General features: G+C 36.4%; 1 protein-coding gene across 3 annotated transcripts in view; it reads right to left on the bottom strand.

The window, feature by feature from the left end:
• Positions 1-3,013: 3,013 nt before the first annotated feature.
• The window catches only part of TMTC2 (transmembrane O-mannosyltransferase targeting cadherins 2), a 456,130-nt gene continuing 444,227 nt past the window's right edge, over positions 3,014-14,916 (bottom strand). For all 3 annotated transcript variants that reach the window (XM_004463553.4, XM_071218982.1, XM_058308505.2), the window contains one exon: positions 3,014-5,689. In XM_004463553.4, the coding sequence (XP_004463610.2) occupies positions 5,510-5,689 (180 nt within the window). In that variant the 3' untranslated portion in view covers positions 3,014-5,509. The remainder of the gene's footprint in view (positions 5,690-14,916) is intronic.

Raw genomic sequence — 14,916 nt, 5'->3', positions numbered from 1 at the left:
GGGAATCCAATACATTAGCTAATAATCATAATGACTCCTGGCAAATATATTTACTGTTGTTACATTGCAGTAGGAAAATGACATGCTGTTCATATTTTACAATTATCCTCTGGCATACAAAGGACATGCAGCTAGTGTGCTCCAGAAACCTTTAATTTCATATACAGTAGCCTCAGGGAAATAAAAGAAAAGAAAAGGTAACCAATTTCTTCTGAAGGATCCCAGCCAAATTCACTGTTTTTCACTGGCATCTTACATATTGTACCTACCAACAATAGGTAAATGACCATTGAAGCCCCACGACCAGGCCAGAAGAAATAGCCAAGCAGTGTCATCAGATGACAAGAATGATCTGTGGAAATAGGTTAGTCTATCTTAAAACTGCTGTGTGCAACTTTTACTTAAACCAGCTGTATTTGGCTGAGTAGGATTCATAAATTTATCCTAAAATGAAGATTTCATGTCTTAATATTGAATTAATCAGACAAGAGGTTCAGGTAGTAATATCTTCCATGAAGACCATTTGCAAATAGTCCAGAATCAAATCTTTTCTGATAAATGTCATGTCTACCTTCCACTCCAAAGACAAGCATTCACGAGCTCTGGCTGATTAGTACTGGGGTCTGCAAGGCCATAACCTGCAGCTAGTACATTTTATGTACACATCAGATCCGCTGTCAGTGTGTAAGTTTAACTATGTCATTTTACTGCCTCATACCATAGCTTCTTCATTTGTAAATCACAGAAGTCCAATATAATGTTCTCTATTTTTCTCTGGTATTCCGATTATGGATTATAAGAATATATACTTTGTAGAAATAGCAGATTAACTCATCTTCAGCGTCACTCAAAGAGCAAAATGATGGAACAAATACAAATCAAAACAATAATTGGTTCTATAAGCAGAAATGACAACCAGTTAACCTGTTAAACACCTTAGTGTTTATAGAAAGAGATGGGAATTGCTGGTATAGCCACATTTTATAAGCCACATCAACAGGGTAATGGGAAAGAGTTAGACCTGATGGGATAAAATAAAACCTAAACAAGATGTACTTATTCATAGTCTCTATGCAAAATTATTAAAATTTAATGGAATTTTATGCAGTAACATCAAAATATTTGGTGATAGAGGACTTTTTTTTTTTCTATACTTTGAAGACAGTGAAGTTTTCCAGAGTTCTGTATAATAAAGTAAAGGAAAAGGCACATTTAACGCTTAGTAGTCTATTGCTTAGGAAGCATAAAAATGTCCACAGACATTAAACATATAATATATTTAAAACAATACAAAAAGAATAAAAATAACTGAAAACCCACTGAGATTAATTGGCCCTATGTAACAATTTCTTTCTCTGTTGCCAATTCTGATTTTCTGATAATAAATTACCTTTTTCACTATAGGAGAAGACAGGATGGCTGGAAAAGAGACCCTTTAATTCCCTTGTAATATTTTTTATTTTGGATGGAACAAATTAAATTGAATGATTTCTGCTTCAGTCAAGAATTAGATGTGTTTCCTAACTTTTTACTGGAAACTGTCATTATGGAGCTGAAAATATCAAATGAAAATAGTTCTTGAAATGACAAATTCTTAACTTTTTAGAAAATTATTTTAAAAAAATATTACCAAAGCTCTCATGAGCAAATAGGAAATGCCATTTTCATTTGTAGTATATTTCATGGTCTTCTATTCTATGTAATGTGCTAGGCTAGAGAAAAATGTCAATAAGAAAGACTTGGTCCCTGCCATCATTGGCTTCAGGATACACAGGACTTCAGTCCAAGTTAAACCTAGATCTTGATTTAAAATCCCAGGAAAGAATTTAGCCAATCATTTTATATACAAAGGCCTCTTAATAACTAAAGTTTCTATTGCTTATTGCATAACTGCCTCTAACTAGTTGTGAAATCTTGGTCAGCTCACTTGTGGACTTTTTGTTCTTCAGGTAGAAAATAAATGGGTTTATTGATGTGATCACTGAAGTCTTTTTGGGCTCTCATGATTGAAATTTTTAAAGAGTTACTTCCTTTATTCCTCTGATCATCTACAGTAAATGAGAGAGAGAAGGGAAGTGATTTACAGGAGATGAAATAGCTAGAGAAATGCCAAGGGGATCTAGAAACCCGATCTGCAGATTCCTGGTTCAGTGCCCGAGTGTCCCCACAGCTTGTCCAGTCATCCTGCATCTCAGTGAGTGCAGGACAACTTGGGCATAGACTTGCTGTTTCATGGCTTTGTGGTCTTCAATATGTTACTTCACACCTCTGAGCCCTGGTTGGTTTATCTGTAGAACTGGAACATAACCTCACACATCCGTAGGATGTTTAGCAGAAAATGAAGTCCTCATAGCTAAATTTTGTCATATAATTATCAGGTAATATAAAATCATGTTTTTATATAGAAATTTTACTAAACTATCAAATTCTCCACCTGCCAGTGCGCTTCTTGTCTAGGACCCTGTGTTCCCTATAACTGACTCCTAACTGTGCTGTATTGTATGATTTCACGTATATGAAATATCTAGATATGCACATTCAGAGACAGAAAGTAGATTACATGTTACCAGGTCCTGGGAACAGGGGGAGGTTCAGACGGAAAGTGATTGCTACATGCATACAGACTTTCTGTTTGAGGTGAAAGATTTGGTAGTGGATGGTGGTGATGGTAGCACAATATTGCAAAAGTAACTGGTAGTACTGAATTGTATACATGAAAGTGGTTAAAACCAGAAATTTTGTATTGTACATGTTATAATAAAATTTTTTTTAAATTTGAAAATTCCTGTCATCTTTACTGAACATGCCATAGCTAGTGATATCTTCAATCCTTATTAATTACTATAATTAACAGGAATTAAGTAATGATTAGTGGTTATTCTTGATTATACATTATTAATCACAATGTGTCTCTATTTGGGTCTCAAACTTTTTTCTCCTTTATCCCTCTCTTAGTTTTGTTCAAATCCAAGCGTTGTGTAGCAGATTAAAAAAAAAAGGCTTATACAATATATTTGTTATCAATGCTTTATTGCTGAAAACAAAATTGAAATACTCTGGCACATAAAACAATTATTTCTACAAAAGGAAAGCCTACAAATCTTGATAATTTATACAAATAACAGTTTCTCAAAAAATAAAATTTTAATTTAGTAAACTTGTCTTGTGCTCTATATTTTTAGCACTGTCTGCAATATTCCACCATAAATCCCTGAGCGGAGACATTTTTGATCATGTTTTGGCGCCCCCTAGCCCACCCCTGCCCCCAGTTGGTCAGTTACTAAGCCCAGCCCTGCATAAAAGGTGTCAGGGACATTTAGTTATAAAGATCCATGCATTTTGTGACACAAGCCCAATTATCAATGCTGCTTGGGACCTAGGTCAACATGGAGTGTCTCTACTGTGTGATCAGTGAACATATTAAGAACCAAGTGTTTGAATGGAAGAACAAAATAAAAAGACATAAAAAGGTTAAGATCAAGAAGCCATCATAGGTCAATAACTATTTAAATAAATAAAAATGTTAGACATTGAACTCATCTCTATAGTCTTATATTAAATTCTTTTTTTTTTTCAATTGCCAATGCAATAGAAGATGAAACATAACATTTCAACCCACTATTTTGGTTTGACCACGGATTTGTTGGTGGTGGTGTTAAATATTCTGAAAACACAGTGATTTAGTTATAATTTAATTTTGGCCCTTCAGTGAAATGTTTACAAAATAATATACATATTTAGGAGGGCCTTGTTATTAATGCCATCAAAAAAAATCTTTCTCATTACATTTGCCCTTATCACAGAGACACTGGTGCCACAAGAACCCTACTTAAATTCTTTATCCCTATTCAGATACACAGCAAAACATATAAAATATGGAGAAAACATAATATGATGTATTTGTATGGCCAGCTTCCCGTTAATAGGGATGCTGATCATGTGGACATGGAGTGTGAAAGGGAAGGAAAAAAAGCTAATTTAACTTTAGAAAAACTGGCATAATGAGTCAAGTTTTGTGTTGCTATTTTGATGTGATAGAATAAATAAATAAATATGTAGGGTATATTACAGCTACTTTTTCTATGAAGGACTTGATAATGGGTTGGTGTTATATCAAGTTAAGTTTTAGTAGCAAAATTCAACTACAACTCAAAAAATTTCATTAAATGTTTTTCTCTACTTCATCTATAGTCTTAATTTAACTCATGAAATGATCACTGAAGTGGTTACTAACAGGTAATGAAATAAAATATCAAATCGGCTAGTGAGAAATAGTTTTCAACTGAGAAAAGCACTTGACAAAAGACCTAGAAAACACAGGTAATGCTACACGCTAGTACATTTTGAATAAGTCATTTTTGACATCTTAAGAGAAGAGCAAAGTAAGAATAAGAAAAAAAATTATTCCTTGCAAACTTATCAGCTTTGACGTTTAGGTACATATTAGAAAGTGGTTAGCATTCCATACCAACTCTTTCCAAAATACAAAACGATTGGCAGCCATTATTTCACACTCTTTTGGGTAGACTAGATTTTTGAATCAGTTACATATGGGAAGGACAAATCACCTCCCTTTTGTGGATAGCTGCTGTTTAATTACTGCAATCAGAATACTTATCAACTTCTCTTTGATGTAATCCTTATGTAAGCATGCATAAATCAGAAATAGCGATTTTAAAAGGTAATTTCAGAAGCCTGAGAATGACTACAACAAATTCTACTAGGCAGTTTCGGGAAATACATTGGCAACATTGAGACACCTGCCTGACAATCTATAAGGCCTTCCCAGTTCCTCTGACGGTATCACTATAAAGTGTGGTTAGCCTCACTTTCATATTCTTTTCAGAACATGAAAGGAAAAGGTTGTTTGAAAGAGTGAAGCCTGTGACATCTAAATCATAAAACATTATGTGCACTAGTAAGGAGACAAGTGCAGATTCTGACGGATTCTGACACTTAATACAAAAAGAAAAAAAAAAGTTTTCCAAGCTTGAGAGATTGATAAACAGGCTGCCCCAAAGAGGGAGGACAGCAGCATGAAGACAACCGGCCAGCTCACTGGGATTCATCCCACTCTTTAGTCACTTCCTATTAATGCTGAACCTTAATAGTTTTCCGTGGCTGAATGGGCACTCTGACTTCCTCTCACAGTGTTTATGGAACAATATAATTTTGAAATCTGCTTTCAGAAATGAACAAAGTCTGTAACTCACATCCTTCTCTCCCCCCCCCCCCTTTTAAGAATGCCAAAAGATCCCATTTTAAGTGCTCTGGTTTAGTTCTATGGGTAACAATTACGTCCTTCAGGAGGTTTCCAATGTTCCCCTTTTTGGTGTTAATGGCTATGCCAATAGCAAAGTGGATTCTCCCTGAAGTAGCAGTGACCTCGGTGACTTCTGTCCCTGGTATTATTGAAGTCCAAAACGAGTCTTGCCACAGCACTGCTAGGAAGTTTTGTTTATGAAGCTAGCTTTCAAAAGTGCAGGATGAGGTACTGCCCCCTCCTGTGTCAGGTCTTAGAAGTCTTTAGGCCTTGCTTTTCCATGATGTTCCACAATTTGCGGAGATTGGACTGCGTGATGACATCATCTGGCTTGAGCTGCAGGGCCCGCAGGTAGTTGGCCTCGGCCTTCTGGAGCCTGCCATTGAGGTGCAGGATGGCTCCCAGGTTCATCAGAGCAGCCGGATACTGCAACGAGAAAGGAAGGAAAACTATTGAGAGGGCATTTCAAGCCTTCCTTCATGGAAGACAAAATTCTTCATCCACTTATGTAAATTATTCCCTTATGTCTGGAGGCATTTTATGGAAGCAATTTATATAAACAGGTAAAGATAACTAGAGAGAAAAATGTTTTCAAACAGCTGCTGTGTACTTTGTGCTTTATAGGGGGCAGGTAGCTAGAGAAACAGTTTTGCTTTTCCCTTTATTGAAAGCATAGGTTACTTATGAAGACCTCGGAACCTAGTCAAACAGTACTTTCTGAGAAAAAAGGTAAAAATCATACAATTTCAGCTGGAAAGAACTGAATTTTTTTTTTTCAACTCATTGCTAAGAAACAAAAATTTAAGTAGGAAAAGTTGACAAATCTACATCTAACTACACTTTATTTTCTCTCCTCAGCACCATCCCAGGCTTTTAAATGAAAAAAAAAAAAAAAAAAAAGAATATAAAACTTTACTGATATTTTCAGAGTAAAACCCTGAAAGAATTCAAATATAACTGTTGACGTCAATTCCAAGCCTAACCTAAGTAGCTTAACAAGACAAAGTGCTCATTTTTTAAAAGCCAAACATCTTCTAAACTTCTAACGGTGAATGTTTACAATAAATATAACAAAATAAAAACATATCTAAATAGAAAAAATATGGCACAGAAATGTAACCTTTATAAGAAAAGATTCATATGATTGTTTAAAAGCAGTTAATTTTCAAGCCTAAGAATTTTGAGTACTAAGTGTGATAAATGCAAATATAAAACTATCATGTGAAAAGCAAAAGCTTTTTAAAAAGTATATTATTGGGAAGCAGATGTGGCTCAACTGATAGAGTGTCCTACCATATATAGGTCCAGACGTGGCTCAACTAATAGTGTCCGCCTACCATATAGAGGGTACAGGGTTCAATACCCAGGGCCTCCTGACCCGTGTGGTAAGCTGGCCCATGCACAGTGCTGCTGTGCACACGGAGTGCTGTGCCACACAAGGGCACTCCCACAAAGGGGAGTCCCACATGCAAGGAGTGCTCCCTGCAAGGAGAGCCACCCCGTGTGAAAAAAAGTGTAGCCTGCCCAGGAGTGGCGCCGTACACACGGAGAGCTGATGCAGCAAGATGACGCAACAAAAAAAAGACTCAGTTTCCCAGTGCCACCTGAGAATACAAGCAGATGCTGCAGCTAATGGATACAGAGAGTGGACGATGAGGGGGAAGGGGAGAGAAATAAATAAATCTTTTTTTAAAAAAAAGTATATTATGTAACACTAGCTTAGTAGCAGGGTTTCCAGCCCCAAATTCTTAGACATTAATTAACAAAAGTCTTTCCCAAAAGAAAAAATCTTTTGCTTGCTATGTATAAATAAGGGCTACCATGCTCTTCTTTTTTCTGTGGAGCATGCTAACTAATACAGAACAGCTTATATTTTGGCAATTATATAAAATGCAAATTTCACAGAACAGATAAAATTAAGTGTTTATCTACCAATATGTTTAACAGATAGTGTCACTATGAATTGTCCTTGAAAGTCTGTGCTAGAGCCTAAAAAATCCACATATTCACTATTTAGTATCTTCATAATTTTCACTATTTAATATTTCCATAATTCATTTTTACTGAATTCATGTGACACCACTCTTTACTGTAAAATAAATATCGCTGAATGAAAAACAACTCTAGGGGAGAAAATGGAGCAGCTCAGAATAAACCAACTGGGAAAAAATGATTGCATTTGGATTATAAGGCACCGGGGTTCCTGCTCTACCACCAACCTGGGTGAAGTCTCCTGATATATCTAAGCCCCAGTTCTTTTATTTGAAAATATTTAAATAACATCAACTACTTAGCATAGTTTTAGAAAGACAAAATGAGAATATAAACAATTAATGTAGCACAGTGCATGTACATAGTATAAACCTTCTACAAATGTCAAGTTCACTCTGTCTTCTTTTGCTTGAGGTTTAGCACATGAATGTATGTGTTTTATGTTGCTATATAGCCTTTATAGTTTTTATTTTAATGGCTACATAATATGACCCTGAATGCGTATCAATATTCTCTTAAATTCTCAATTACTGAGCATTATTTTCAAATTTTTCTACATCCTTTTTCTTTTCCAAAAATAATATTGCAAATATAAGCTACTCCTGACCTTCAAAAACCTTTTTGGTCAGGAAGACTCCACACATATCAAGAAAAATACAGATAGTCAATTACTAATTTTAAACATCAATCCAAATAACCATAGCGAGAAAGTATATGTGCAGTGAAGCTCCACATTGGAAATTGAAAATAATACCACCTACTCTGGTCGTCCAAAAAGAATCTCATCATACCAAACTTTATTATCTGTGAGTCCCTTGATGCCTGGACACATTTCTGAATTATGGTCTCTTATAGTGCTTAGCACTATTATCAATAAACAGCTACTAAAATGATGGTGAGGGTTTTTCACAGCCTGAATTGCTGGAGATGCTAAGTAGATAAAATGTTCAGACTTCTGTTATTCTGAGTGGCAAGACAGGAAATGGGAAGAGAGACCCACAGTTGGAAACCATTCCTTACCAGCCAGAAATAGAGGCCCAGTGATGGGGTTGAGAGAAACCAGATAGCTCTGTGGGATAGCTGTTATTTCTTGAATCACTTTATTATCAAAGTATCCCTACCTAACTATAACTGCATCTCAAGGGGATTATTAAAAACCCTCAGAGGTTATGGAGTCAGACTGCGTAGGTACAAATGCCAGCTCCACCGCAATGACGCATGCACTTGGACAAGCTGAGTATGTGCTTGAGATACCAATTTCTTCTATAAATGGGAATAACGGGCCTTGCTTCACAGGGTTTCTGTATAGACTGTATGAGAATACAGACACAATGGTCTTCTTTCTCATCTCACAAAGTGGAATCTTCCTGTGGGTCAGCCCACTGTGGCTGAACACCACTGAATTCAAATGCTGAGGATTTCTGAACTGTATCTTTATTAGCTTTGTAGCTTTTCTTAGATTAGATCTATAAGAGATAAATGTGAAGATATACAGTGAAGTATAGCAAGCTGTATAAATAGGTTTTTCTGTTATTACTAAATTGCAGCCTGAGGTTCTTCTGTGCTTGGAATGTTTCAAGGTCATCTCTCTGCCACCAAATGATGAAAAATAATTTTAATATTATTCTAAGAAAACACAATTGGAAAGTTAAATCTGTTGTAAAAAATGAACATTAATTATAATGATATTTTTGAATAAACTAATTTTGAATTATCCATGCTTGTATGTTACTCAAATAGAAATAACAAACAATTGATATTGCAAAGTTAATGTGGGACAAAAGATTTCATGGAAGCTTATACACACTCATTAGTTGCTTTCCCAAAAGAGGAAAAATCTGTGTCAACTAAAAGTGTGCACATTTAAGGAAATCATTCAATATTTTTAAGCAGCTATAGAGTTCTATGTTTTAATCTACTGATTTGAATGCAAATATGTCATTTTAATAGTATAAAAGGTTTTCTTGAAAAACCTACACACATACAATATATAATGCTTAAAAATCACTATAGCATCTTATTTTGGTGACTAGAAAGTGATGAAATTTATACACAGATATCCTAAAATGTAATATCAGTAACAATATAATATGGAATCAATAATCTAAAGTCATGAAAATACACACAAATGAACTTAAAAAAGCATGCAGCCCTGTTCATGGTGGAATAACTTTGGAGATCTCTCTGGTTTTACCATTTGTGATAGTTTCAGATTATTTTATGACTCTCAAAAAGAGAAAGATTATGTTTGTAAACTAATCTATCCCGCTGGGTGTGATATCCTCTGAGTGTACTAAATTCAGTTGAGGGGCCTTTGATTAGATTACCTGTTAAGACTGCTTTTAGGGCTTTTTGATTCGACTACATCAGACTCAGTTTGAGTCCCTGCCCCATTGGTGGGTCTGATATAAATGGATTCAGACAGACAGACAGACACACAGGAAGAGAGAGCTGTCATTTTAGATCCTGCCATATGATAGAAAGGAGAAGGCTCAAAGAGCTGAGGCCCCAGGGAGAGATGAGCCATTTTGCCTGATAGCTTTCAGCTGAAATCAGGAAGAGAGCAGAATGGCCAAGACTGATCTAGAAGGCCCAGAAAGAAACAAGTCCTATGCCAGTAGAGAGAAGCAGCCCTAAGAGACAAGCCCCATGCCAGCTTTCAGCTGAAATCGCAAAGCAGAGCAACTGACCCTGAGAGAGGAAGCCCAGAGGGAAGGCTGAAACCTCACAGAGATCGGACCATCTTACTTCACCACATGTCAATACACTGGGGTCAACAACAGCTGACTTTAGTGAGAAAGCATCTCTGCTGAAGCCTTGATTTGACCTTGGAAATGTGATCTTTTACCCCCAAATAAATTCCCATTTAAATGCCAAAAGCTTTCTGGTACTTTGCATCGGAACCCCTCTGGCAGTCTAATATACCATCCTTCCTCCCATCTCTCTCCCTAAGCTGATCTGTGTGACACCCTTGCCAGTGCAACCCAGAACTCCGCCTTAAATTTGAATCATTCTTCCTACATCCACAGCCACAATTCTATCTTTCAGGTCTAATCATTTCACTCCTGACCACTTTAATTTACTATATCACTTTCCAAGTATTTACCTACTCATTCCTATGTGGTAGCCTGATAAAGATGACAAAATATCTGCCCTCATAAGACTTACATTGTAGTAAGAAAGACAGACAAACTGCAAGAAAGCAAACACATCAATAAATTAACTGTAACCTGTAATTCTAAAAATAAACAGGGAGTGGATGTATAATAGAAATAATAAGGTGATCAGGGAAGAACTCTCCAAGGAGATATTTAAGCTATCTTCTGTATTTCTTTGCTTCTGGTTCAATATTAAGCACAGCTATAGGATTACTCTCTACAAACTACTAAAAAATTCCACTGAATCACCTGCCACTTATTGGAACACAGTCTATTTCTTAACCTAGTAATCTAAGGATTTCTTCACACCTCAGTGTTTCCTTACTTTGTAATCTTACTTTTCATTACTCTTTTGCAGAGTTTCTCCAATTTGCCAGATAAACCTCCTCAGGCTGCATTGAATATTTGCTTGTTTTTGCCTCCATATTTATTAACTACATCTTATTCCACCTATTTTGCATGGTCTCCTATCGTTTCCTCTGACCCTTATTTAGTGCTTTTATCAAAGTTTGGTTTACTCCTTCCATTAAAAATATTTACCAGAGTGTTAAGCTCCTGGCCCTCAATCCTATCAGGAATAAAACTGAATGAACTTTGCCATAGGCTACCAATGCAGAAATGGGTTGGCTTTTATAATGAGAATTTTATTAGGGTAAAAGTGTACAGTTCCAAGACCATGAAATGCCCAAATCAAGGCATCAGGAGATGCTTTCTCACCAAAGTCAGCTACTGGTGATCCTGGTGACTAACCACTTGGCAAAGCAAGACGGCCACCAATCTCTGATGAGGTCCCTGCCTTTCCTTCCAGAATCTACCATCTCCCAGAACTCAGCTGAGGACAGCCAGGTATAGGGCTTTTCTCTTTCTGGGCCTTCTCTCTGTCTTAGAAGCTCTACTTTCTTCCCAAGTTCAGCCATATGGCTCATCTCTTCCATCTTGAGCTACTCTTTGCACTCAGCCTCTTGAGGGCTTTATGCCTAAGCTCTGGCTGTAGCAGTCCTCTCTCATATGGCAGGATCAAAAACAGCAGAACTCCTTTTTTTCTGTACATCTCTCTCTGTGTCTTATTTGTATGAAAACCCAGCAAGAGGGCAGAGACTCAACCTAGGTCATGCCTCACTGACACAGCCCAAGCAAAAGGGTCTTACATCTACAGGAATGGATTAGCTCAATAATATAATTTTTTAAAAAATTTCTGGGACTACTAAAAAACTTCCAACTGTCACAACTGCCATGGGCAGTACATGGAAAAGTAGGCATCACTGGACAAGAAGTTTCAGCAAATTTTAGAAAATGGAAAGAAGTAGAAGACTTCTAATTGCCTTAGCAGGGGGAAGAAAGAAGTTATAGCTCATAGAACTTGTAGAGGAAATACCAAAGAGAAGGGGACCAACACACTCTGGAAACGGAGTCTCAAGTCTTAGTGGTATTATGTAGACTGGAGTGTAAAGACGAGCTTGAGGCAGGAGAGGATAAAATCGTACTTATGAAACAGTGGATCTATTTCCATACCTCCTTGCACAGACTGTCAAGAGTCAAGCACTTCCCTGTTTTGCTCCACTTTCATGCCAAGGAAGAAAGACTGTTCTCCAGAGCACTTCTGAGAGAAAACTGCTTTCAATGAGAATGTCACCTCAAAACAAAGTAGGGAGGAAATATTACAGGCATAATAAGTGTATTTATATGCATAAAAGACTCTGAAATTTACCTCTGCATGCTTTCTTTTTCAAAGGTTATTTGAGGGGTGGAGTCAAGAAATGAAAAAGTGAGGGAGCTGAAAGCAAAGGATCAAGTAGCTCCAACCCCAGGGAGGGATCAAAAGAGGTCCTAGCTGGGCAGCCAGACTAGAGAACCAGTTGAAAGACCCCAGGATTGTAACTGTGAATGAGGCTGAAGTATAGAATACAGACCCACTGAATGACACTGCAGAAAACTCATCCATAAATGGCAACCAGTTCTACACATGTCCCATCAAACACTCAGATCTACCCTAGACAGTTTACCTTAAAGGTCTATATTAGACAAAGTGATTTACCTAAAAGGATTTGAACTGTCTAAAATATGCCAAGAAGAGAAGTAAAACATTGATATATTACATGTTCTAGGTAGGGTCCCATATTTCAAATCTTAATAGAAAGTATCAATATTTAAAGGCTTTAATATAGTAGCTTGATAAACTTTTCAGGAACTTTTTTACTTTAGATGACTAAGCACAGAGGATTTATGTTAGGAAGAGAAATCCTATCTATAAATGATGAAACTACAAATAGAAATTCAATTAAATTATTTAAATATATGAAAAATAACCAAGAGAGGACCTAAAACAGTGGTACAGCTATTTTGGGAAAACTGTGAGTAGAAACTGGTGGTGTTAAGTGAGCTAATTTTTCACCTACCTAACAGGAAATCGATAGATTCTATCTGAAGCTGACAAATTAAGAATAGCAGTAAAAGTGTATTAATTAGAGCTAACTTAAAATAAAAATAAAAACAGCTACAATAATTATATGTAAAGCTTTAAGGTCAAGGGCAAGGCATCACTGTTAGATTACTAGGTAACCATTTGGAAAGTGTCAACAGTTATTTTTACATATATTAACTTGCATGTTTGTTAAAAATTTATGAACAAAACTGGATCTAGACTCTACTTTTCCTTATATGATTGTTTTCTCTCTTCAAGGACAGGGGCTTTATTTTTTAAGTCTCTCAGGTTTCCGCAGGAAGGTTAGGATAATTTAGCAGATGCCTGATGGACTGAATACCTTCAGGTTTTCCAGCCTTGATAAAGTGGGGTTCATGCAGCAGCATCACCTGGGAGGTTGTAGAAATTCAGAATTCCAGGCCCCACCCATTGACTCAGAATCTGAATTTTAACAATATCCCCAGGTGCTTTGCGTGCTCTTTAAAATTTGAGAGATACTGTCCTAGAGGTCATCTCAGATATCATAGATTATATCACTTTACAGCTTCTGTTATGAAATTGCCTGTTAAAAGGTTAGAACATATAGAACTAAGTATGTAAGATCTAATGTCTAACTTCCTTAAAAGCAGAATTCTTCTCTTGATTATGCAATTATTTAGGTTAATAATTCAGTTCAGGTGCCATTTTATTAAGAGAAACTGTAAATGATTAAATGTTACCAGATAGAGAGAGAGGTATAAAAAGCCTTCTAATAACCAAGAGCATGTAAAGATTTCTAATCAGACTTACAGACTCCCTAGTTATTTAAGTTATTATTTTGGTTAAAGAATTCCAGGTGACTGGTTGTTTGCTAATATATTGGTGTCGCTGCTCTCTGCCAGTTGTAACTCATGGGTTGGGACACAGAAACCCAACCACAAATGCTGATATCTTTCCTCCTGCACACTACTTTTTATTAAAGACAGTTGATGAAATTTTCAGCATGTTAACAAAGGCAGTCAGCAGCTTGTAGCCCAGTAACATGGGACTTGTGGCTCCGTACAACCAATGACACCACCTACTGCTTCACAGACTAAAAAGGGGAACCAGACATTTCTAGTTGCCTTGAAGAGGACAGATGCTTTACATCAAAAGAGCTGACTGGCAGCCATTCAGAGGCAGCAAATGCCATCTTTTTCAAGTCTCTAAGGAGTTCTGCCTTTATTGTTATTTCACTGCAGTCTTCAGCTTACTCTCCAACATTGAAAGAAATAAGTAAAATAAAAATAATGAATGTTTAGAATACAGGCAAGATTAGGAAGATCTGATTCTAGTTGGAGGCTCTCTAGACTCCTAAGAAATCCAGCTGACCTCACATGAATTTTTCCAGCTTTTGCCTATTATGTAAACCTAAGGGGGAAGAATATTAGAGACCATTTGGGGATTTAGGATTGGGGATTCATATTCCTATTGGGACCAGAATTAAAATGTAGAACTTTAAACAGAGGACTTGGGTGGGGCCCTGAAAAAGGAAAAGAATGGTTTAGTTGAGATTTTCTGATTAGGCAGGCACTAGAAATCCACACAGCATGTGGGTTCCTGGATTTGTATTCTCCCATTAGTTCTCCTACTCTCTTCCCTTTTATGAAATATAATCAATGAGTAAGAGATGCCATGGAAAAGATGAAGACCAGAGCTGATAGAACAATATTTTTAACTTTATAAATACATTTATTTCTGTTCAAAGGATCTATTTAAGTAGCTGAAATTATCTACCCAATCACCTATTTATTATAGTAAGAACTAAATGGCTTTTAATGAAGAATGTCTGTTAGCCTTAACCAGCAATTACTGTCAATATACTATATATTTTGGGGATGTTTTCAAGACAAGCACCTTTATCTTTTCCTCTGAGTACAATTTGAAAACTTAAATGAGTTTTCACAGTATGAAGTTTTTAATAGATTCTCACTCTTTTTACAGTAGTTAAAAAATAACTTAATGAAGACTGCATATGGCCATTCAACTGTATTCAATTTAAATTGCTTACCTACTTGAATTTCCTGGAGCAGTAACTGTACCAAGATGCTTATAAATTAATA

Source organism: Dasypus novemcinctus, chromosome 12, assembly GCF_030445035.2.
Source record: "Dasypus novemcinctus isolate mDasNov1 chromosome 12, mDasNov1.1.hap2, whole genome shotgun sequence".
Lineage (NCBI taxonomy): Eukaryota > Metazoa > Chordata > Mammalia > Cingulata > Dasypodidae > Dasypus > Dasypus novemcinctus.
The sequence above is the reverse complement of the archived record's forward strand: the minus strand, read 5'-3'. Positions and strand labels throughout refer to the sequence as shown.